Below are 22,843 nucleotides of genomic sequence, written 5' to 3' on the forward strand. Positions count from 1 at the left end.
CCCCATTGTGTGAGGGGCACCCGGCGGTGCTGAGGTGACTGGTTGAAGAACCTGAGTTGGGCGTGTCGTCCTTCTCCCGTGGACTCATGGGATCTGTGTGCGTGCTATCCGACGTGTGTTCTAAGAGATTTGAAGTTCTGTGTCGCAACACGAAGGCCGGGCCCTCGGGCCCACTCGTCTCTCCTCCGTCCAGCTTGAAATGCTGGACCGACCCCCACCGGAAACTGGAAGGAACTCAGCTGGGACCAAACAGAAGGCTGGATGGTGGATGTTGACGAAATCCAGATGAGACCAAACCTGATGGGACTGAGCGGAAATGGGCGGAAGTTGAAGAGGGAAAAACAGAACAGCAGAACAAGATAACAATGTAAACGTGGGTGAATTACTAACCTGGACTCCACTTAGGAGGAACTGGACTGACACCGTCACACGGGACTTGATGGTACAGAGCTGGAGAGAGAGGAAGAAAGAGAGAGGGAGACAAAGAGAAGAAGAAGAAGAAAAGAAGAAAATATGGGGAAAGAAGGAAAAAAGTTAGCCTCATTCTGTTTATCCTCAAATTTGAAATTAAAGTAATAATATCTGATCAAAACAAAACAAAACAGTGAAGAAGGAATCCTCACATATTACACAATATTTTTACAACATTCAAGTAATAAGTGTACTGTATAACAGATTCCCAAAGAATAAAAAATACTAGCCAATAATATAACTGATAAATGTAGGACATGGCTTTAAACCAGAGGAATTAAAACAGATATATGGTGTAAAATTTGGGATTTGCATTCATATCACAGCAAAAGCATTGGGAAGTCTTTAAATGATGTTTAGCCAAGGCCAAATATATGATGAGTGGAGGCACATAAGATAAAGATGTCACTTAATCTCTGTCACTCTAAAAATTCATCCACAGTTTTATCTACTAACACCAGTAGCCAATTAGAAGCTGCCAACTCGCTGTCATGGTGAGTTGCTTAGCGACGGGAGGTGTAAAGGACAGGAACAAGCGATTCACACACAGGAAGTAGATGTGTTCCCTGTTGAGAACTTATGATCCCTTTTTCTCATCGCTTCTCTCTGATCACTTCACTGTTTATCTGCCTTGTTATACGTCTATTCACAGGGAAATATCACTTCCTTTAAAATCCCAGTTTGAAAACAGTGTGAAGAGCAAGGTGGGACATTTCCATCGAAATCAAATCAACTTAAAATCGACTACACATCTATATACTCAGACATAAATCATTCAATCAAGTTGGGAGGAAATTCTCATGATGGCAATAGAAGTAAAAGCGTGCAGGTGTTTACCACAACCTGACATTACATGTAAAAACAAGCCCACTAAAAGTCCTAAAAGGTACTTCTCTATCCTTATGAAGACATTAGGCTTTCACTGGGATAAACATGCTCATGTGTACCTGACCTAGACTGTTTCATATCAGCCTGTTTTTACAGCAACGTGTTTCCAAACACTCAAACTAAAGCCTTAATGTTCCGTAAATGATGAGAACAGCAGCTGCGCATTCATATCAGCATATCTTACATGCTGAGCTCTGTCAGATTTCTCTTTATATCTCCTCTCTCTCTCCCTTCTCACACAGCTCCAGGGGGGGGGGTGCCAAGTCAGTGCCCATGTGAACATGGGCACTGGACCACTTCATTTAATCACCCCCTGTGACACACACTTAGGGATTGCACACTGTGGGGGTGTAAGGGTTTGTGTATTCGTCCCGAACCTTTCGGTACAGGATGTTCGGTTTGGTACGCAATTTTTCCTTGGTTTGGTACTCTATGACCCAAACAATTACTGAATAAACCACCTGCGGAACAATAATTTTAGCACTTGAGTTCCACCAGGAACATTTTGACGGTGCATCAGTTAGCGGTAGCATGCTAGCCGGCTTAGCCAACTTGGCCTGGTTAGTCTTATGTAGCTGTCATTATTATTAAAATATGTGTCGTAATCCGCGTATTTGAACAATATTGCGTCTCCCCCGCGTTCCCTTCCCCTCTCTGTGACAGTCAGCTTTTCACTCTGCCTTTGAGCGAAGTTGTTCAGGACAACTATAAACACATTTAATCTCCGACGTGGTCAGACAGCACGTCTTGAGAACCAGTTCTGAGAGCCACCATAAATCAGCACGACACAGCTGTCAGGTGGTGTCCTGACTCCTTGCAAGAAACAGAAAAGTTGTTTTCTTTTTCCACTGCAGCACAACTAAACTGTTTCAGTAATAGTTAAGGCCAGTGAGACATTGTTGGATGTTTACATTTTTAAAAATATATGCTGTTCCGAAAATGTACCGCAACTGCTTTATTTGTGCTTTTACTTATGCATCGAACTGGATTTAATGCCTACTTTTTGTATAACCAACTGAATGCTACTCTAATTTCACTTGCACAGTGATAAGCATCGGTGACTGCTTTCATAACTCCTCTATTGTAAAAGCCATCAGGAGTATCACGCAAAACAGTGGAGTTCAGAGAGTTGAAGGCGACAGGAAGTTGACTGCTTCTCAGCACTTGACTGTGCCTGAGCGAGTAGGATTTTCAGATCTGGAAAGCTTTTTTTTCCCTTATAAAACAGGGAGGATAATATGTGTTTTCATATTTAGTCACCTTAATGTGGGCATGCTATTGATTTGCATGACAAAGCGTATAAATAATGTGATGCACTACTACCCTATTAAGACAATGTATAAGAGCAAACTAATAAATCCCTAATAAATGTATTGTATAATGAAGATTTAAATAGCCCCACAACCCTAAACAGTCCTAAAAGTAACAATAACGATCACTTATATGTCCAAGGCACAAAGTTACTTTTACATTACTTTTAAGCAATAATTAGATGATAAGTAGTAAATTAATCAGCAACTATTTAGAGAATCAAATAATCATTTTAATCATTTTTTCAGCAAAAATGACAGCAGCCTCACAAATGCAACAATTTGAAGCATGTATGTGTCTTTGTGGTTTGTGAACTGTTGATCCGACACAACAAGACAGTTGAAGACATCACTATAGCTCTAAAAAATTATAACAGGCATTTTTCACCATTTAATGTAATTCAATTGAGAAAATAATCAGCGGATTAATCGATAATGAAAGTAATTGTTAGTTGCAGCCCTAATTAGTATATTCTGACATTGAGGACATTGTTTATTTTCCTGCTTGAGTTACAATTGTTTGCTTATTAGCAAACAAATCAGAATGTGATTGTTTTTGAGGTTTGTTTTAGGTTTTTTTTTTAGGTTTTACTTTCCACTGATAGAGGAGAAAGAGAAGAGAAATTTAATGAGCCAAAGAGACAAGAAAGAAAAGACAACACCATCTCTAAGGGAGGAGAGAGAAAATCATTCAAAGCGTCGTCGGAAAACTACAGAGCTTCAAAATCCAGTGACATCGACCAGCAGACAGAACCGCTATTCTATGCTGCGATGATGATAAAGACTATTCGAGCCCGACTGAGACGACCGGCCCGTGCGTAAGATCCCTAATCGAAATCAAACACTTCTACACTCAGAGATTGTCCAATCAATCTCTCCGCTTTTCCTCGCTCCTCTTTTCTCCCCCCGATCGACTACTTTTGAAAATTATATTGATGCACTTCTTTAGTAACTGCAACCTCATTTTCTGTCAGGATGAAAAGTGAGATTTCATGCCAGGCCTTTATTAGCTGGGGAATAAGAGGAACAAACTACTTTTTGATGGAGGGTTTTTGGTTGTTTTTTTTTTTTTTGTTTTTTTTTGCAGCCGTAGTCAATTCCCAAGATAACCCAAGATAACAGTCTTGTGGCCTGATTGCCACACAAGAACAAACAGCTCTCTTGACAATTGAAATAGCTGAGAAGTTGTGTTCTGTGTGAGCCTGATATGGCAGCAAAGGGGAAAAAAACAACATTTTAGAGAACTTGCGTGGACGACTACACGTGACCATCTCCCTCTGAAAAACACACACAGAATATGCTCAGTTTCCTACAGTTTTAAGAGCACGTACAGAGCTTCAGTGCAAGTCCATCTGAATTAAATCGCACACTTCGGTATGCTATTTTCCCCTCACCGAATGTTTTTCCACAATTATGCCTTCATCAGAGCGGCGTTTAAGGTTGTGTACAGTTTCCTTCTATTGATCAGTCATGTGACTTAGATATATAGATCAACATAGACTCAAAGTATTATCATCATCTTTTTAAAACATTTTTTTATAAGATACCATATTTACACTTTGTGGATACACAAGAAATATACATCCATAAATACAAAACATACAATATCAGAACCATCTTTAGCAAATACAATCTCTGATCTTGCTAAAGCAAATATTAAATACCTCTATCAACCTCATTACTCAAAACACACATCTCAAATCTCTTCCCTCTCTGAATATTAGTTGAAGTAGGGTTATCCACAAGGGTAACCCTACTTTAACTAATTAGTCTACAGCTGACTATCACCAGACTGTGTATGAGAAAAGCGGAAACAACCTCAGACACCACCCTGATAAAGGCTACGATAGCCAGAAATGTTTGGTGAGGCGAATAAAGGACGGTGTACACGGCAACAATCGCTGCTTTATTGTTGGTGCTCCGCTGCAGTCCTTTTTACTGTGTAGCCAAGTTCATACAGTACATTATTCACTACGGGAGATCAAAAACATTGAGTACACACATACACACGCTCATTGGCACTGCTTGCAAGAACCAACTGGATGACCACAGTAGCAGAACAGAACAGACTGACCCCATATTGAGATTAAAGGCCTCGCATTGTTGGAACATAAGATAGAGAGAAAAAAAACTCATCATTTTCGCAGACCCAAACCAAATGGGGCTTCCCAGGGTCGGTGCCAACTCCAAATGTTGAAGTTTTCAGTTCTGAGAGAACAGCTGGCACCCAATGTCTGTCGACAACAGGATGCAGGATGACTCATCAAGAGGTTTCATGTGGGGCAACTGTATGATCGCAATTTTCTCAGCTCATAAGAGCCTTGTGAAGGTCCCATATAGCCTTATTTTTCCCCCCATTTAAGTCCCTGTGTGAGGCTCAGTTAGCTTCCGCACCCCATGAAACATAAAATAAACTGATCACACAGACACGTTTACCATCTGCTTTGTATTTTCTGCAAGTAATAACGAGTAATACCATCAAGCTAACCCTGGGTGACACTTTAACCTCAGGGAGAGACACAGGAGTGGACATGGAGGATAAAAAAAAAAAAAGCAGCAGTAGCCTGAAGGAACCTGGTTTGTGACCTGCTGAGTAAACCAGGGTGAAGGAAGGGATTAACCGATGCTCTCTGCACACATAAAAAAAACTCTGCTGGTGTGCCCTTGAGCACACCACCCTTTTTCATCCCATGAAACTGCTCAGTGTTTTTTCACCGTTCCCCAAACAGATAAAACACATCGAGCACTAATCAAAACTGTGCTGTCAGCAATATGCAGTATATTAAAAGCAGTCTTTCAATATACCTTTCCAATATAATATCTGTGTAATTTTTAAAATTTTTGTTCTCTTGACATTATGAACCTGCCCCGAGGCTACAATAGCAATGCCATTAATAAACATTATTGTCTTTTCATGATAGATGCTATCGAGTTTTTAATATTGATGTGACTGATTTGACCCAAAGGTCCACAGCAGCAACACTGTGAGTGTGTATCTACTACAGCTGACAATACAGTGTGTATATAATAATTACATTAGGGACATTATTGATCTTTGAATAGTGATATCACTGATGTGACCCTTGATCTCAATTAAAAAAAACATCTTCAGGTTATAGGATGTTGACGGGTTTGTGAGACTTAGAGGTTTTGAAGAGTAAAAAAAAAAAACAAACATGGTGAAAGGATTTTGTTTGTGATGACGACGCTACACTGGAAACATTCTTCAGCTCTGACTTTGTGTGTTTTCGTTTTGGTTTACCTTTTATAGAGAACATCTTATCTGCACTGCATGCCCCTGCCTGTTCTCCGTCTGATGCCTCTGTCCTTTGGATAGCTTTACAAGACGATAGATGGAAGATTGCTCGAGTTGCTACAGTCTTTATTTAACAGGCTTCCTATAACATTCTTATAAAACCTGCAGATCTTTGGTATTAATTATTTATCATAAAGTGAAGAAGCAGCTTCTTGCACAAGGACACTACAGCAGGATGTTGAAGGCTATTGATTGGCTTTTGAGAGGATCAAACCTGTGATATTCTATACAAAAAGCAAACTCCGTCACAACCCTGATGTCCAAGTCACTGAGTGTGTTGTAATGTTTATCAATGAACTGCCCTGAAATGAAAAGTCTCCGAGGGGAAAAATACATTTTTGTAAATAAATGACAATAACACACATACAGCCAAAGAAAGCCATCTTTTCATTGTATATATGTGGTATGAATGGTAATGGTACGACCATCTTTAATCATCTTTCACCCACATTTAAGCCACATTGAGGCTCTAAGGATCGCTGTGTCTGTCAGTCCATCGGTGTGTTGGTGCAACACTACGGTCCAGAGTGACATACTTTATCTCAATGACTATTTAATATCTTACCATGACAGTTGGTTAAGACATTCATGGTCTCCGGAGGATGAATAATGACTCTGGTGATCTTGTGACCTTGTATCTAGCAACACATATGGGCCATATATCTCTACAACCAGTGACTCAGTTTCTGTGAGACTTAGCTGTACTTTGAGAATGATGCTGATCGAATGCTTGCTTACAGTGAGTCTACATACAAGGTCATTTATTAAAGATTATTTATTCCAAATTTGATACATATTCCATTTGGATAATCCGAATTAGGCCTTGTTCCCAATGTAGTGTTTTCCGATTAAGACGTGGGATATGCCGATATTATTCTGGTTTTAGGAGCGTTCTTTGGACATGTATACAGCACATTCAGAATATGCCTCCCAGCTGGGGTTTTTACAGCAGTTTGCGACACACAACCTCTTGCCTGTTTACGGTCGGCTCTGTGCGTTGTAAACAAACCGACTAGCCAACAGTTTGGAAGGCTGGGACAGAGATGCATGACGGGCTGGTTGTGTAACGCACCCCTGCGCAGGCAAAATGACATATGCTGGAGCAGGAAGGCAGACAGAGGAGAGGAATCAGAGGAGAGCAGAGAGCTGTTCAGGGAGGGCTGGAAAAACAAAATGCGCCTTCTCCACGACAGGGACGGAGGGGATTGGTTATTATCCTGACATGAAACCGTGGACTGACGGTGACGACTCAGTGTGATGAAGCAAAAACACTAAGCAGTCTAGTAATCATCATGGGACAACCTAAGTACTGGATGTGCCTGTAACTATAAATTTATAATATCAGTCATATCAATATCACTTATAAATATCAGGCAGCAGCTCGCTAATGTTTTCCACCTCGCTGGTTTACTTCACTGCCTGCGGAGATCTTGTGATTCCCGTTCCCACTGGAGCAGAGGGAAACCCTGAAAACCCTCTGCATGTAAACAGGAATATTAGTGGAATATTCATTTTCATTAGCCACGTAAACAGCTTAGTAGGAATATTCTTTTTTTTCCCAAATAAGGGCAAAAACGGGAATATTTTGTGCATGTAAATGTAGTCACTATAACCCCGTCTTTCTTTTTCTCTCACACACACACAAGCAGGAAGACAGCTGACTCCACTCCAAACCAGCATGGAGTCATTGTCACTGTAGAGCCGTGAAGAAGAGGCTCTAAGAATCAATCCTGGCAACCGACGAACGGAGACAAAATTAAAAAAAAACAACAACAAAAAAACCCCCGAAAGAAATGTCAATGGAAATTGATTTGCTCTGTAGTTTTTTTCTCCTCGAGGGAAAGAACAAGTGGGTATCAGTTACAAAAAAAGTGGAAATGGAATGAAAAAGAAACAAAAATACCCAATTCTGGCTCTTAAACTGTGGACTGGGGACCCAAATTAGGTCAAGTGACACATCTGTCATGACGGCTGTGACCATTTGTACTATAAAATCCGACCAATAATCACTTTGTGTATAAATTATGTGTAGTACAGAATGGGCTTTGGCAAGTGACCTAAATGGCGGCGATAAAAATGTTACTGTGCCGTGTAAATACGACACTAATATATTTGGTTCAAGGAGCCAAGGGAGTGAAAAAAAAAAGTTTTATGAGGAAATTCACTTCAGACGAAGGCGATGGACGGAAGTGGGTGAAAGTATTACTTCTGCTAACTGAAGGAGAGAAACGAAGAGAGAGAGAGAGCAAGAAAGAAGAAGGAAAGACGGAAGATATGACTCAGTAAATTTGTTTGCAGCATTGTCTGGTTGTCAGACATGCAACTATGCCTGAGGACTGACTACATGATGACACACTATGTTGTAGGTCACAGACTATTCGAAGAAAAGCGGTGTTTACTCTCATTTAACAGAAAACGAATGTAGGACAAAGGGCGCACGAGGAGACATGCTGGACATTGTTTTGAAACCCAAGTGAGCGGAGAAAGCAATATGAAAATAGAGATGAAGATAAATGATGAGGGAGATAAAGTGACAGATTTAGGAAGGATCGGGCGAAGAGCATTATAAACATCTACTGTACCATTCACTGGGAGAGTTTAACACCCTACATTTTAACGGTTTTGATTTCATTTCACACAAGTTAACAGTTTCTCACTTTGGTGAGAGACGCTTTCGGCTCCTGACTGGTGCAAGGAACTTTCTTTCACGCCAGCTAGAGACTCTCGTGAACTTGTTTGATTTGGTTTGTAGCTCTGACAAACCCTACAGACTTACAGACTATGATTTTTGCTCATTTCTAAGCAAAAATGTTCAACATGCCTCCCATTACTGACTGCTGGGAGTGTTTCACCTGAATCTTAAAGTACCTATTAACTAGGAAGCTCTCAAGTGCAAAGGGGACTCTTAATTAGCGCTTTATTAAGAACAAGTGCGTCAGATACATATACTTTATTGTCTGGAGCCTCATTAAACTGGCGATACACTGTGTGACTTTGGGCTGTCCCAGACAAAAGATGACCAACATGAAAGAAACGTGGTGATATCTTTGGTTGTGGCTCCAAAACGGTGGTCCTACGTCCCACTGTGAGTTTTAAAGATGGCCGTTGTCGTAGTCTTGCGACCAAAGACAGCCTGGGACAAAATTCTGACACTGTCAGAAATTTAGGATAACCATCTCACTGCTGCTACAACTGACATCTACTAACCAACCAATAGGAATGCAGCATGAAATGACACACTGATTAACGCAGGTTGGCCTCTTTTCCCTATCACCAACCAGGTCCACATTCTCCTCCTCCTCTTCTTCTTCAGATTTTTTTCCATACACAAGAATACCACTAATGCAAGGGCTCGATTCTTACTTAGCTTCATTGTTTACTACTATAGCAACGCACGCTGATGACGTTTTCTTGTATACTGACTTGCGTCGTAACCTACGATTCAGTAGATGTGATCATTGTACAGTCTACATACATCAAACTTGATGTCGTACCCAAGTTTATTAGATCCATGTCGCACAGTGTGGATGGCAATTAACATATAAGATTGCTGAAATCTCACAGTCTGTAGGCGCCATTGGAGTAATCTCTGAGTGATTGTTTATTTTTAGGTCATTTACAGCACATTATAATGACCACACTGCTTGAGTTTTAACCAAAAATGCTCCAGGATGCTGAAAAGGTTTTGACAGTAAACTATAAAGTATAGACGTAGTTTATCCGATGTAGCTGGTTTTCATGACTATTTGAAGCAACGCTACGTGTTACATTACTAAGCAATGTGCCTTCCTCTATATTTCTCAGTATAGTCTGCTAGTTCTGTGGACATTTGCGATTGTAAACCAACATGACTTTTCCCCTACAGTGTGTGTTCACTGTCTGAGTCATTTTGTCAGATATGGCCCGAGGCTTGTCACCTGCTCTGTCATTACTCTCTCTCTTACACACACACACACACACACACACACACACACACACACACACACACACACACACACACACACACACACACAGGAGTGCATACATTTCTCTACGTTTCTCTCTCACACAAACTCATACACACACACAACATTTGTACTATTTTACAGTATAATTTTTAATCGGCAGTGACATGACGATCTACTCAATCACACTTTCTTAAATCTGTCATTATATTTTCTAATGACCATTTAGCAGGTAAGTTTTATTATTATTATTATTTATTATCAGCATTTTTTTTAAACTCAGGGCAGCAAAAATAATGATGCAATGCCATCAAACTCCTAATCCTTGAGCTTTTCCATGACTTCCCACCTGGTTTTTCAGGTTAAACGGACGTAACAGTCGACAGGAGACAGGTGCATGTAAAAACAGGTTACACAGGCGTTTCAGCCATTCAGCAGAATTTACGCTGATCTGTATCTTTTATTTACAGATAAAGTCTTTGCTAGCAACAGTTTCTACAACTTAAACCAAAACAGATTAAGATAATTAGGCATCTGAATGAACAGTAGACCATTCAACAAATGTGTCATATTACTACATTTTGGGAAAATTTGCTGTTCTCATTTAGCTCTTACAAATCAATGAATCAGCTTATCTGACGATGACGTCACCTTTTCTTTCAAAGTAGCTGACTTAAATGACCGACACACAATCGAAAGCGCAGACACTCAGACCTTAGACAGAGATCAGAAGCCACGAAAACATTATATAACATCACTAATAACTGTTACAACACATTCAGTTTGCACTTTGCCTTTTCAACAATATGGTTCGACATAGTTCCTGACCTGCTGTCATGTTTATCTGTCTGTCTCTGTCTCTGTAACTTGAAAAGTCAGAGTGCATGTGAGGTGGTGTTTGCGATGGGAGACGGGTGCATGGGAGTATTTGTATTCAATGTAGGAGTTTTTCAGCGTTGGAGACTCTTTTCTCATTACACTGTCAATATCTCAAACCCCTGACCTGCTTATTCATCTAGAGAGAAGAGTAGTATTGACGTCAATAACTTACTTATAGTTTTTTTTGTGTGTGTGTGTGCCAGTGGCTTTGTCTCACAAAGCAATTAATCCTGTACATTGTAAGCCTCTGCACTGAAATGACCTCAAATCTTTTCATCTGGCGGACAAGAAAAATTAAAATCATAACTCTCAATATCAAATTTGGTGAAAAAGGCAACCTAAAATACATCGATCGATGGAAATAACTGAAAACAGAAGCTCTGGCTGATCATTTTTTGTTACTTTGGTGATGCAATGAACCATTTTACAGGGGTGGGCATCACATTTGCTTTCCCAAATATTAAATTTTTTCAGACTGGAGTCAAACTCCAAACAACTTAATTAGTTGGAGTTCACTTCACTGTGCTGTATGTGTCCCCGTGTCAGGAGGTCAGTGTATAGGCCTCCCTTTGTATTTAGGAGAGCTTTACAATGATGTAAACCTGCTGTTGGAGACCACATGACTGCTTTTACTATTCACTGGGACTGTGTGGTCGCACTTAAGCATAACCACACACACACCCAACCTACTATAATATTACTGAAAACACACCTTGGGATTCTCTGTCTCCTTGCAGCTACACCTAAAGGCTAGTCAGTGCAAATAATTCAACGTGTATGCTTCAACCTACTTGCAGATTCAGATGGGTGGGGTTTGTTTCTTCAGCAAATGAACAGTAGAGACTTAATAGTACTTGCAAACCAGTTATACATGTTTTTCTACATCAAATATAGTCTTGGTTGCTTTTTTATTTTATATCACACTGACCAGAAAAACATGGCAAGAATAGCAGCAAGATATTAATCTTACTTACTATTATTAGAATTTCAATAAAACATGATATCTAGGGTGTGTTTGTGTAAGTTTGTCCCCTGGTGACCCCTTGGTCCTGGTACAACAGTGAGTTACTGGTTGGGGCTGCCAGCAGTCTTATGATAGAGAGATAAACAAAGAGAACCAGTGTGAAGTGAAACACACACACACACACACACACAAATATACACATTCTTGTTCTCTCATTCACAGTTTACACACAGGCGGAAAGCCACGTTACACAATCACCATGAAGTATATACACTCACACGCTTGACAGACATGGAGGAAGGTGGAAATATTTTATCATAAAAAAAATTCCATTGATATTTCATGGCTATATCACAGGCTAAAATTACATTCCTGCAAAACTGGTTTCATAAGAAGACAAGCAAAAAAAAACATGATGAGAGATAACACTTAGAAACACAAGAACAGGTCACGCTAGGTGACATTCAAGTGTCCAAGAGAAGACGGACCGCTTTTCATAGTCACCGTTAGATACTCGAAGGTTATTCACCCGAACACACAACCTTTCAAACACACACACATTTTAAACAAAGCATCAGCGTCTTGGCAAACGCTCTGTCTTATTCTAAAACTAAACAAAAAGGTTGACAGACTATTGTGAGCTCAAGAATTGTAAGTCTTCTTAAATCTTGAGCTTCTTTTGAAGCAGTGTCTCCCTCCCAAAAAGCAGGTATTAAGTAAAGTAGTTAGTAAATGGCGGTGAGATCAAATGCTCACCAGAGAATATTTTATAAATATAAATACTTTATATCTGATATAAAGCAGATTTAGTTTCTCTCCGACCCCAAATAAATCATGAAAAATGCTAAGAATCACTCAACATATCAAATTGTCCTTAAAAAGGTCGAATTGTTCCAGGACACCGCCACAAAATGCCAAAGCCAAATCCTGTCTCTGAGTGGTGCTGGACCACCAACCATCTGACAGAGACCACAACAAGGTCAGAGCGCTGTTGGCGCTGCTGGTGAACACACATGGCGCTACCAAATGCAGTGGTTTTAAAACACTGGGTGGTATCCAAAGGTGGGTCACATGGAGATAAAAATAGACCCCCTAAATGTTCTGATGAAAAGGGAACCTAAAGCTACTGACTATATAAAGATATCAGTGCCTCATTTAGTCTCTGCAACATGAAACGGGCTGAATAAATCACACAAGGGTAACTCTACCATTCAGCTTCAGAGAGAGGTCACCAAATTAATTTATTAAGTTTATACTTAAAATTGCATAAATGTAAATTTCCTCTTGACTGCTCACCAAGGTGGGAAATTTGGTTGGTGTGTTTATAAAATATAGAAAATAAAAGTGAAAAATAGTGGCTCAGACTATGTCTTGTATTTACTAAAGCTCTCATCACTCTGGTTTTCTTGCTTATGGTTGGGAAGGGAGTACAGACAGGACATCCTGCATGACTTTATGCTTTGGTTGAACTTGATAACAGAAATTAATCCACACATACACACCCATGTCTGCCTGTCTACTTACAAACCAACATTCACGAAACTAAGACATACTGTACGCAAACTGTAGCATGTACAAAAGCCGTTGCAGCTTGCACATATACGCATTCCTGCAGACACACACACAGAAACAAACATATTCTGTCTGTTAATGCTGATTACGCTCCCAAGTGTTTAGGGCGTAAGATACTTACTGTGCCTATGGACAGAGTAATTAACTAGTGACAGGCTTATTTAGCTGGGCGTATTTCGTTGTGCTGTTATTTGTGGACATGCTCACTTAGGCAACAACATAAAAACATAAAACCATTTAAGAGAAAGGCATGTTTTGTTCTTTTTCTGCTGTACACTACACACACACACACACAGGCTTGTTTTGAGAGTTGTGAGAGAAAGCACAGACAGAGACAAGAAGGATATAAAAGAAAGAGACAGACAGCTACGCAGTCTTATGATCAATCAATTTTTGCAATGACAGTTCTCTACTATTCTTAGAAGCTATGTTTAGCTGCTCTACTGCCTGGCACACTGTCAAACACTGACTTCATTATGCATTAAATTCTGTAGAGAGTTGTACTTCCAGTAAAAAACATGACGTATTGCTCAATAGCCATGCCTGGCAGGGTGAGACTTGGTGCGCACATCAACTCAACAAATGGGTGTTCTGAATTCATTCTTTGTATAATTGCAAATCAATATCTTCCAACAGGAAATTGCTGGAAATTTCCTATAGTGGCGCGCATTAGATAAATGGACTCTATGTGGCAAACTTTATCTATTAGTCTTCAATAAGAGAGTACTGTAGTCTGTGCACAACTTACTTTTTCAATAGAATATTACTTCTACGCAAAATGACGGATGGTTCTGTTTTACATCCCTGTGTAGCTTTCGACATGGAAGTACATTCACACTGATAACAAAGAAACTATTATCAAAATGTTGTCAGCGTTGCTACCTACCAAACCCAAGAGGAAGTATGGGTGCAACTTGAGAATAATAGCCGGATGGGTATATTTAATTATATTTACAGATCACAGTTTAACGTTTCTTTCCAGGGTTGTTAACTCGCTTAGGAGTAAACCTGCATTCGGAAATAGTGACACTGTGAAGCCCCAAAGGGTCAAACTGCACAAGAAGACAGTTGATTAAAAATGCAAAACAGGTTTCAACACAAATACCTACTAAGACGCTGTGCCATGAAATATCCATGGGCTAATCTCAAGCTAGGGGACAGCTGGGAGTGTTTTTTGTACATATAAAGTTTAGGCTCAAGACAAATAGGCTATCAGCTACCAAATCCATTAAATATTTATGAGATGACCTCATGCTTTGTGGCAGACCGAACAACGAACAAAAAAAAACAAAACACTAAAATGGGATGGGCATATATGCAGTATGTGTATTCAGTGCAGCTAAACAGAAATATTAAGTATCAATAAAATAAGAAATGAACACCCCATAGTCTACCGGATGTGCAGAAATTAATACTCAATTGTTACCAGTCAAGCGCTGGTAAGTTTTTATCACAGCTGCTAAATTTGACTAAATTTCCTCCTGATGATGACAGATGGGTAACAAAACCACTTTAAGCATCATATTTCTTTGCTAAAATTGTGAATGTTGGTTGGTCAGTGATGACAATGTTAGCTTCTCCTCTTACTGATGAGTTTAAGCAGCTGTTCAACACAACACAATAATACGTTTATAATGGAAAATTGTGTGAAATAGATGTAAAACCCCCACAGACGTAAAGTACCTGTCAAAAGTTTGGACACACTTTCTTATTCAAGGGAATGGGAAGTTCAAACTTTTGACTGGTACTGTACATAAATCACATGGATAGGGTTCAGAAAACAGCTGACAGGAACTTCATTTGTTGATGAAAATATTTACTGCACAGTCCAAAGGGAAAGTTCCACAAAAACCTAAAGATAGCCATGTTGTCTTGATCTGAATAGTCACAACACGATTATTTATATATTTAATAATTTAAAAAGTAAAAAAAAATTTTACAAAAACACTGCCAACTCTGGTACAACTGATTTTCTGCAGATTTCACAAATTGTGCAAAACATCTAAATACAGCAAAGCAAGAATCTAGACTCCAGAACATGCATTTAGATACTAGATGATCCAAAAAGGGCTGTCAAGTGATTAAATAAATTTGCTTTAGAAGCAAATAAGTGTATCTTGTTGTTCTTCCAAGCTCTTTTAACCACTGAAATTTATTGAAATGCGCCAAAATACCTTGAAATGGAGCCTAACTGACTAATGAATGTCATCTGTAAACTCAGACAGGCACAGAGTACACTGGAGTCAACACAACACTGGCGAGCAAGCAAGACAAAGAAACCCAAAAAACTCCAGGCAGACTCCCTTCTTGTTGACAGCGTAAACTCGCACCCAGAGAAGCGTTTCTATTTGTGCAACGTTATGCGAAAAAATGTCACCTTACATTTAACAAAAGCGGTGCTGTCACAGGTAAAATAAGAAGCAGACTGCAGCCCATCGACAGGCTATGATGATGGTTTGTTTACACCGAGCTAGCGAGCTGGCTAGTCCGCTAACAAGAGCTGCCACAACCCCCGAAGGAAGCCAGATAACTCTTTATCTGAGATTGTGTGTATTTTGACAGCTTCCCACGTTGAACTATCTACCTTTATACATCCAAAATATGAGTGATAACGCTTCGTTAAGAGAGAGGAGAGCTGTGCTTTCTTGCTGGCTAGCAGATTATATGCTCCTCTCTTGTTTTGACAGCCAGAATTAGCTGGATAGCAAAGCTGCTAGCTGGCAGGTTACGTTCACATAACGCCAGGCGCTAACATAACGCTCGGAAAGTCCCGGTGAATTTAACAGACTGAAACAAGACAGAACAACAACAATAACAACAAATAGTGACAAACAATAGCTGTGTTATTCACCTCGTCCTTGTGTCTCTAATTGAATCCGTCCTCTTGGTGATGAAACACAGTTGACAGAGTTGTAGTCGCTGCTCTGCTCCTTTCTACTCTGAACGTTTCTGACTGTCGCTACCAGACTAGACTCCACGACGTAGCCCCTCGCATGAGCGCCAGCTGGCCAATCAGATCGCTCAGGGAGGAACTAAATAACCAATGGTTGACGATCAGGAACAGGAAGCGATGTTTGGTAATATTTTTGTAGTTTTTAATCGTTTTGGCAAATTATACAATGGAAAAGTGTGGAAATAAGTGGATAGAGCAACATTTCTGAGCTGAAACAAGTAAATGAAGCAGTGAAATGAGTTATACCAGTCTATAATTGCTACAAATGGTGTTTTAACTACGTTGCCAGCAGTCTTTCAGTTAGAAACTTGTTTGGCAAGCAGCTGCCATGTGGAAATTGGGCAACTTTCAACAAAGTTTGGTCAGCCAAAGACCATAAATCCAAGTTAGGTCAATTTTATTTGTGTAACACTTCATACACAGTTCAAGGTGCTTAACATGAGCATAAAAGCAATTGATCCACATGATAAAAATCGTTTTAAATCAAAGTTTAAATATTCAGAAATACAACAATCAAAAATAAACACAAAATCAATCTCACACACACACATTTGCACAAGAAATAATTATAATAATTATAATAATAGAAAAAGATAAGTAAAAATGATAAGTTGATAAACATTGTCCAGCCACACACTCAGATAAGAAATTGGTTAGTCATAAAGCCTGAGAAAACAGAAAGGATTTAAGTTTTCTTTTAAACGTGGAAACAGTAGTGACTGATATCAGGTCATCTGGAAATATTTAATATACATTACATCCAAATTGTGTTGTACAGATTTAGGGCTGAAACCATTGTTTATTTTAATTAGCAGCAATAATCAATATTAAAACATAAAGGAGGTAAGTTTGTTAAAATAATTACTTTTAACTAACTTTTGAATGTTTACCTGGGTGCTTTTCTTTGGTTATTCATATATCCTCCATATATACCTCCTTAGTGGGTCAATGTGTAATAAAGAAGTCTAAAGAAAATCTGAAAGTTAGTCTTTTTCATCCAATTGATTGTTTAGTCCATCAATTTTAAAAGTGAAAAATGCTCATCACAATTTCTCAGAGCGCAGTGTGACATCTCCCTTATCCAGGAAAATGAAAAAGACATTTTAAAAGGCGGGAATCAACAAATGTCTGTCTCTTTGCTTGATATATGACTTCAATAATTAATCAGGATTGTTGAAGATTGAATATCTCTGGAATGACTAATCAACTAATCATGTCATTGTTACACATATCACACACATTTTCTAAAAAAAAAAATGCAAAAGTAATTATTATTTTGTAGCAGGAATAATAGTATTATTATTAACGGTACATTAGTCGCTCTTACAGACACCTCTTAAATCCTTAATTTGACTTTGACAACTAAAAACAGATGCGGCTGGTGTGACAGGCCAACCACCATAGCTGCCTATCTCCTGTGTTTATCTGAGAGTGTAGATGGAAGTATGCAGTGTAATAAAAATTACTTCATACTGAGAATCACACCACCATTGGATCACCTGCTGTCTGCCCTCTCTGCTCCCTTGGCCTGGGGTGTACACATCCATGGGTGTATCCTGCCAGAACACACACACACACACACACACACACACACACACACACTAACACACACACACACACACACGCAAACACCCTGCTGGGCTGTAATTATGGTTAACTGTGATTGCATGATTGTGCAAATGGATTTATTGTGATGCAAGGCTCTGGCGGCTGGGCGTGTTGCACAGTTCAACACAGTTCAGTTCAGTTTCACTGATCTGGTTGATCAGGTCCACAGTATCACTGCTAAACAAGTTCAACAATGTTTTCAACAATACCTTTTTGTTTTCTGGGGAGGTGACGCCTCAGAAATACCATTTGGAAATAGTGTATCATGATCCTGTGTCTCCCTAATTCTCCCAGTGGCTCTCTCCCTCCTTCTCCCTGTGTGTATGTATTATTGTGTGAGCAGGTGTGCTGGAGTCAGAGCAGAGCCACTCCGGCTGCACCTTATCACTGTTATCAAGCTCTCTACAAATACCCAGCTCTACCATTACCACCCTGCCAAATCGTAGCTTCTGCACCATCTCGTCTGCTCTGTCTCCAGCCCTTCATCTCGTTTCATCTTGTCTCGTCAGCCCTGCTTCCCTGCCTTGGACCCCCATTCTTCCCAGCTTCCAGCACAAGCCACAGCCCCAATTTTTCAGCTATCTGCCCAAGTAAGCCCCAGCCCCAGGTTCTCAGCTACCAGCCCATTTTTCCCTACACCCAAGGCTGCAGCCCTCTTAGTTTCCTGTGCTTCTGCTGCAGCAGTCTCCTGTTTCTGAGCTGCATCAGTCTCCTGAAGCTGTACTTCAGCAGCCTCCTGTTTCTTGGCTCCAACGGCTCACTTCACCTGTCTCACAGCCACCAGACTCTGGTCCTGCAGTCCAGCCGCCAGACTCCAGTCCTGCACTCCAATTTCCGGACTCTGGACCTGCACTCCAGTTGCCGGACTCTGGTCCTCCACTCCAGCCATCTGGTCAACCTCCAGAGCAGCTCCACACATCTGGTCATCCTCCTGCCCATCCTCCAGAGCTGCTCTGCCTGTTTGGTCACCCTTCTGAGCAACTATGCCCATCTTTCTTGCCTCCCAGTCACCATCTGGAGCAACTCCGCCCATCTGCCCTGTCTTCCAGTTATGGTTTCCAGCCCCTGATTTCTGGTTCTGCTTCCTGAAGGCCCAGCCCCAATTTCCCAGCTACCTCTTCAGCCCCACGTTCCCAGCTTCCAGCCCTAGTTTCTCAGCTTTCCCAGGCCTGCATTTCCTTTCCCCAGCCTTCAAAATAAACACTTTATTCTTATCATATCTCTGTTTCCTCACTGTTGAGTGTTTGCACTTGGGTTCACCTGCTCCACTCCACATAACAAAGTGACTCTGAAAACCTTGCTGCCATAAATAAAATTTTACAATATAGTGTAGAAATGTATGATGATTGTACTATGATGATTATAGTTATTTAAAGCTAAAGAAACTGGATGTTACTGCCCCACCCAACCACCAAATTTACAAAACAAAGAGCTCTGATTTACAATATTTTTGAACTTGTGACCGGATCTCACATAACTTATAATGACTTGACAGTTATGTTTTACATAATTCATCATTTACTCAACACACAGTTTTATTGACTAAGGGGTTTTGCAACTAATCGATTGAACTGGCTGGTGTCGAGTTTCTCTCCCTCATGGTTCAAATCACTGATTTCTTTTACAATAACTGACATGTCTTCAGAGTGTTGTGTCAAGGACTCAGTGTACACAGTCACATGCTGTGATGTGATTTTTAACCTCGTCTGGTACAGATAGTGTGGTTCAACAAATGTTTTTCTGTGAGGATTCAGCATAACGTGCTTTGAAATACAAAAAGGTTCCATCAAACTTGTTTTTCAGGTTATTACTATTAAGTGATCTAAACGTTCACTGCAGTTATCCATTTTTCCTCCAGGAAAGGCAGATAATACAGAATGACTGATAGTGGGATAGATGGAAAAGGAAACAAGATATCCCAGCATCATGGTCAACATGAGACCTTCAGCTCCACAGTGAACTCAGTGAAGCAGTATCGTGCACTGAAGTTGGCAGGGTGTAACAGTTTGTTTGCATAACCTTGATTTCTGATTGCACCACGTTCGCATTGCAAATCCAGCATTTAAATGTTTCTGTGTTGCTCTATTTGTGTGTATGTGGGGTAGCATTTGTGCAAGCCCCTCCTTGGGTAATGTGGACATTTAGATAATCTTGCTGCTGTACCAACTGGAACAACAAAGCAGACTTGACTGCTTTATAGCTGCAAAGATTAATTTAAAAGATTTTTTTAGGTTAATATATGTATATCAAATTACTCTTTGTACTCCCGCTCACTATTAATTGACATAATTTAAAACATGTTGGTTACTTTTGGTTCATTAGCTAGCAGTAAGTGAAAGTGGTGTGGGTCAGAGAGTGTGTGTGTTGCTGGGATGCCGGCATTCACTCAGCTCTGACAAGTCACAACAGGTAGGTCTGACAGATCACACCTTACATCAGGTGTGTTTGTGTTTTTGTATTGAAGATTTGGATAGCAGCATCAGCAAAAGGTGAAAATTGTTAATTCTTCTATCTATTACAAATTGTGTGATTGTTTTAGACATATAAAAGCAAAAAGGGTCTTCAACTTGTCTTCACAAACACTGAACAAATGAGGAGATAAAGGCTGAGAACGTCATAAATCTAAAATTTAAAAAATCCATCTTGTGTAAACAGTATGGAAAAGAGTATTAAAAGTATAGATGCAGCAACAGTGATAACCTCCTCGGCAAAACCAGCCTGAATGTAACACACATGATCACATGCACTGTCACTAACATCCTGACCTAACACACATGTGCACATACAGGGTGTGACAGTAAAGGGAAGCACATGATGTGTTTGACAGCCACCACACCTCATTCTCTCTTTTACAGGTCATGGAAAGTTTCATTACCACGTTATTTAAACAGAGATTTCACATTGAGAGGAACACCTTATAAATTGTTAACTGTGTTGTTAATCATGTGTAAGTTAGTACATGAATAATGCAGTCTATGCAAATTGCATCTATTAAATGGTATACGGCTTAAAACCAATGAAGTGCATAATTCTTTTGCATTCATTGGTATTGAGGGATGACTCCATATAACGCCATGTCTTCACCTGCTGCTTGTAATGGTTCAGAAATTATCGGAACGTTTTCATGAAGCCTTTTGTGACTCTTTGAATATCTCCTGGTGTTAAATTTTAATTCACTTTTCATGGTTGCTGCCCTGAATTCCTCAAAGCAGTTTGATAATAGCTCCATTAATACATTTCATTTGCAGGTGATGATGCTTAACATTTTCATTTGCAGTTTGCATTAGCACTTTTTCAAGTGTTTTTGCGATGAAAAGCAACCTGAACATTTAGATGGGGCAAACTAGATCTGCAATTTGTTTGATTAACAGCCACAAACTGCATAATCTTTGAGAGAAATAACTGAAGCCATTAATATCTTTCTAATATTGACCACTTAAATAAAACTTTTTCAAAAACAGGATGGTCTTAAGTTATAATATATATATTTATTACTTTGGCACAAGTCCCTTTTGATCCTGCAGCAGTAGTCCATTTTGCATTATTGGTCAGTGATTTGCATGCTCACCTTTGTGAAAATGCTGGGATTCTTCCTTGTTTGTCTGCTCTGTGGCCTGTGTGTGTCAGGTGTGTCTAATTTACACCAATTGCAACAGAAATCCAGTGATGTGGACAAATGCTACCATACATACATTCATTGAGCTGCTGTCTGCAGCTTTATGTGATAAAGAAGAACAAATTGTAGACTGTTGGATCGTTTTGCACAAGCAGAAGGGTTAATAAACTGGACAGGTTTCAAAGACACCAATTAGGATGAAAAAAGTAGCATTGCTGTGGGAATTGAACTTTCAATTTACAGTCCATTTATCACATCTACAGTACCGTCCAGAAAGGATTACATATTCTGGCTTAGTAGGACTCAGCCAGTCCATTTTGCTCCATCCTGCCAAAGCTTGTAGAAAGCATATGGATGAATGAGCTTATAGATAAGTGGCTGAGCGTTTGTTTTCGACTTGGTCTTTGAGCTCTGCATGTGTTTGTGTGTGTGTGTGTGTGTGTGTGTGAGTGAGTGAAAGACAGGAGAAGAGAGAAAACTGAAAAAGACAGAAAGCAACAGAATATGAATGTAGTGTGTTTATTTTTGTGTGTGTGAGAGAGAAAATTAAGTTGTGTCTTCTTCACTTCAGCTAACTTGGATCAGTGAGTTCACCTATGGATGTCTTAACTACAACAGCTGCTGGCTAATCAACACTCACATACACACACCATGTGCTAGACCCCATTGTATAGTTTGACTCTGACTTTATGTACAACTACAGTTAAATGAAAGTCAAAAGTAGCAGACAGTACTGAGTAATAAATGGTATCAAAATTACTGCTGTATCCCAGTGACATCCTTACAAATTTTCACACTATTTATAATTTCACCAAGGGAACAAAGTGCTCTGTTTTAACCATGATGTAGTCCAGCCTTGTGTGGCTGGAAGTTCCCCCCCCCACTGGACACAGCAGAGGGAGCAACCACAGCTCCCAACTCTTCCTCTTCTGCCTCAACACAGCGAGAACAGGTTGTAGAGAAAATGATCCCATTGCTCAATGCCAGAACAGCACAGAAATGAGAAAAGATAAATTGTAGGAGCCTCGCTTCTGAAATCTAGTCCAACTACAAGCAAAGCAACTAATGCTGCTAAGCACGTTTGGCTACGTAATCCGCCAGCTGGCAGCCAAACTCTAAAATATGCTTCAGGTAAGGACCTGAGGGCCAGATCAGTACTCAGCTGGGTCTCATTAACCCTCCTGTTGTCCTCGGATCAATTTTGACCTGGGAGGATAACAGGTGTCATTATGTGCTGTCATCAAAAAAATTGAAATGGTTTCAAAACAGGATCCTGACTAAGAAATTATGAATAATTTTAACTATAGTTGAGATCAGAGGAA

General features: G+C 39.9%; 1 protein-coding gene across 1 annotated transcript in view; it reads right to left on the reverse strand.

Annotated features, from left to right (window-relative positions):
• The window catches only part of adipor2 (adiponectin receptor 2), a 34,374-nt gene extending 18,065 nt beyond the window's left edge, over positions 1-16,309 (reverse strand). Inside the window, exons 1-3 of the mRNA XM_042402993.1 lie at positions 16,196-16,309; positions 391-450; positions 2-306 (exon numbers count right to left, since the gene is read on the reverse strand). Coding sequence (XP_042258927.1) covers positions 2-88 — 87 coding nt within the window. The 5' untranslated portion in view covers positions 89-306; positions 391-450; positions 16,196-16,309. The remainder of the gene's footprint in view (position 1; positions 307-390; positions 451-16,195) is intronic.
• Positions 16,310-22,843: the final 6,534 nt, after the last annotated feature.

This window comes from Thunnus maccoyii, chromosome 23 (genome assembly GCF_910596095.1).
Source record: "Thunnus maccoyii chromosome 23, fThuMac1.1, whole genome shotgun sequence".
Lineage (NCBI taxonomy): Eukaryota > Metazoa > Chordata > Actinopteri > Scombriformes > Scombridae > Thunnus > Thunnus maccoyii.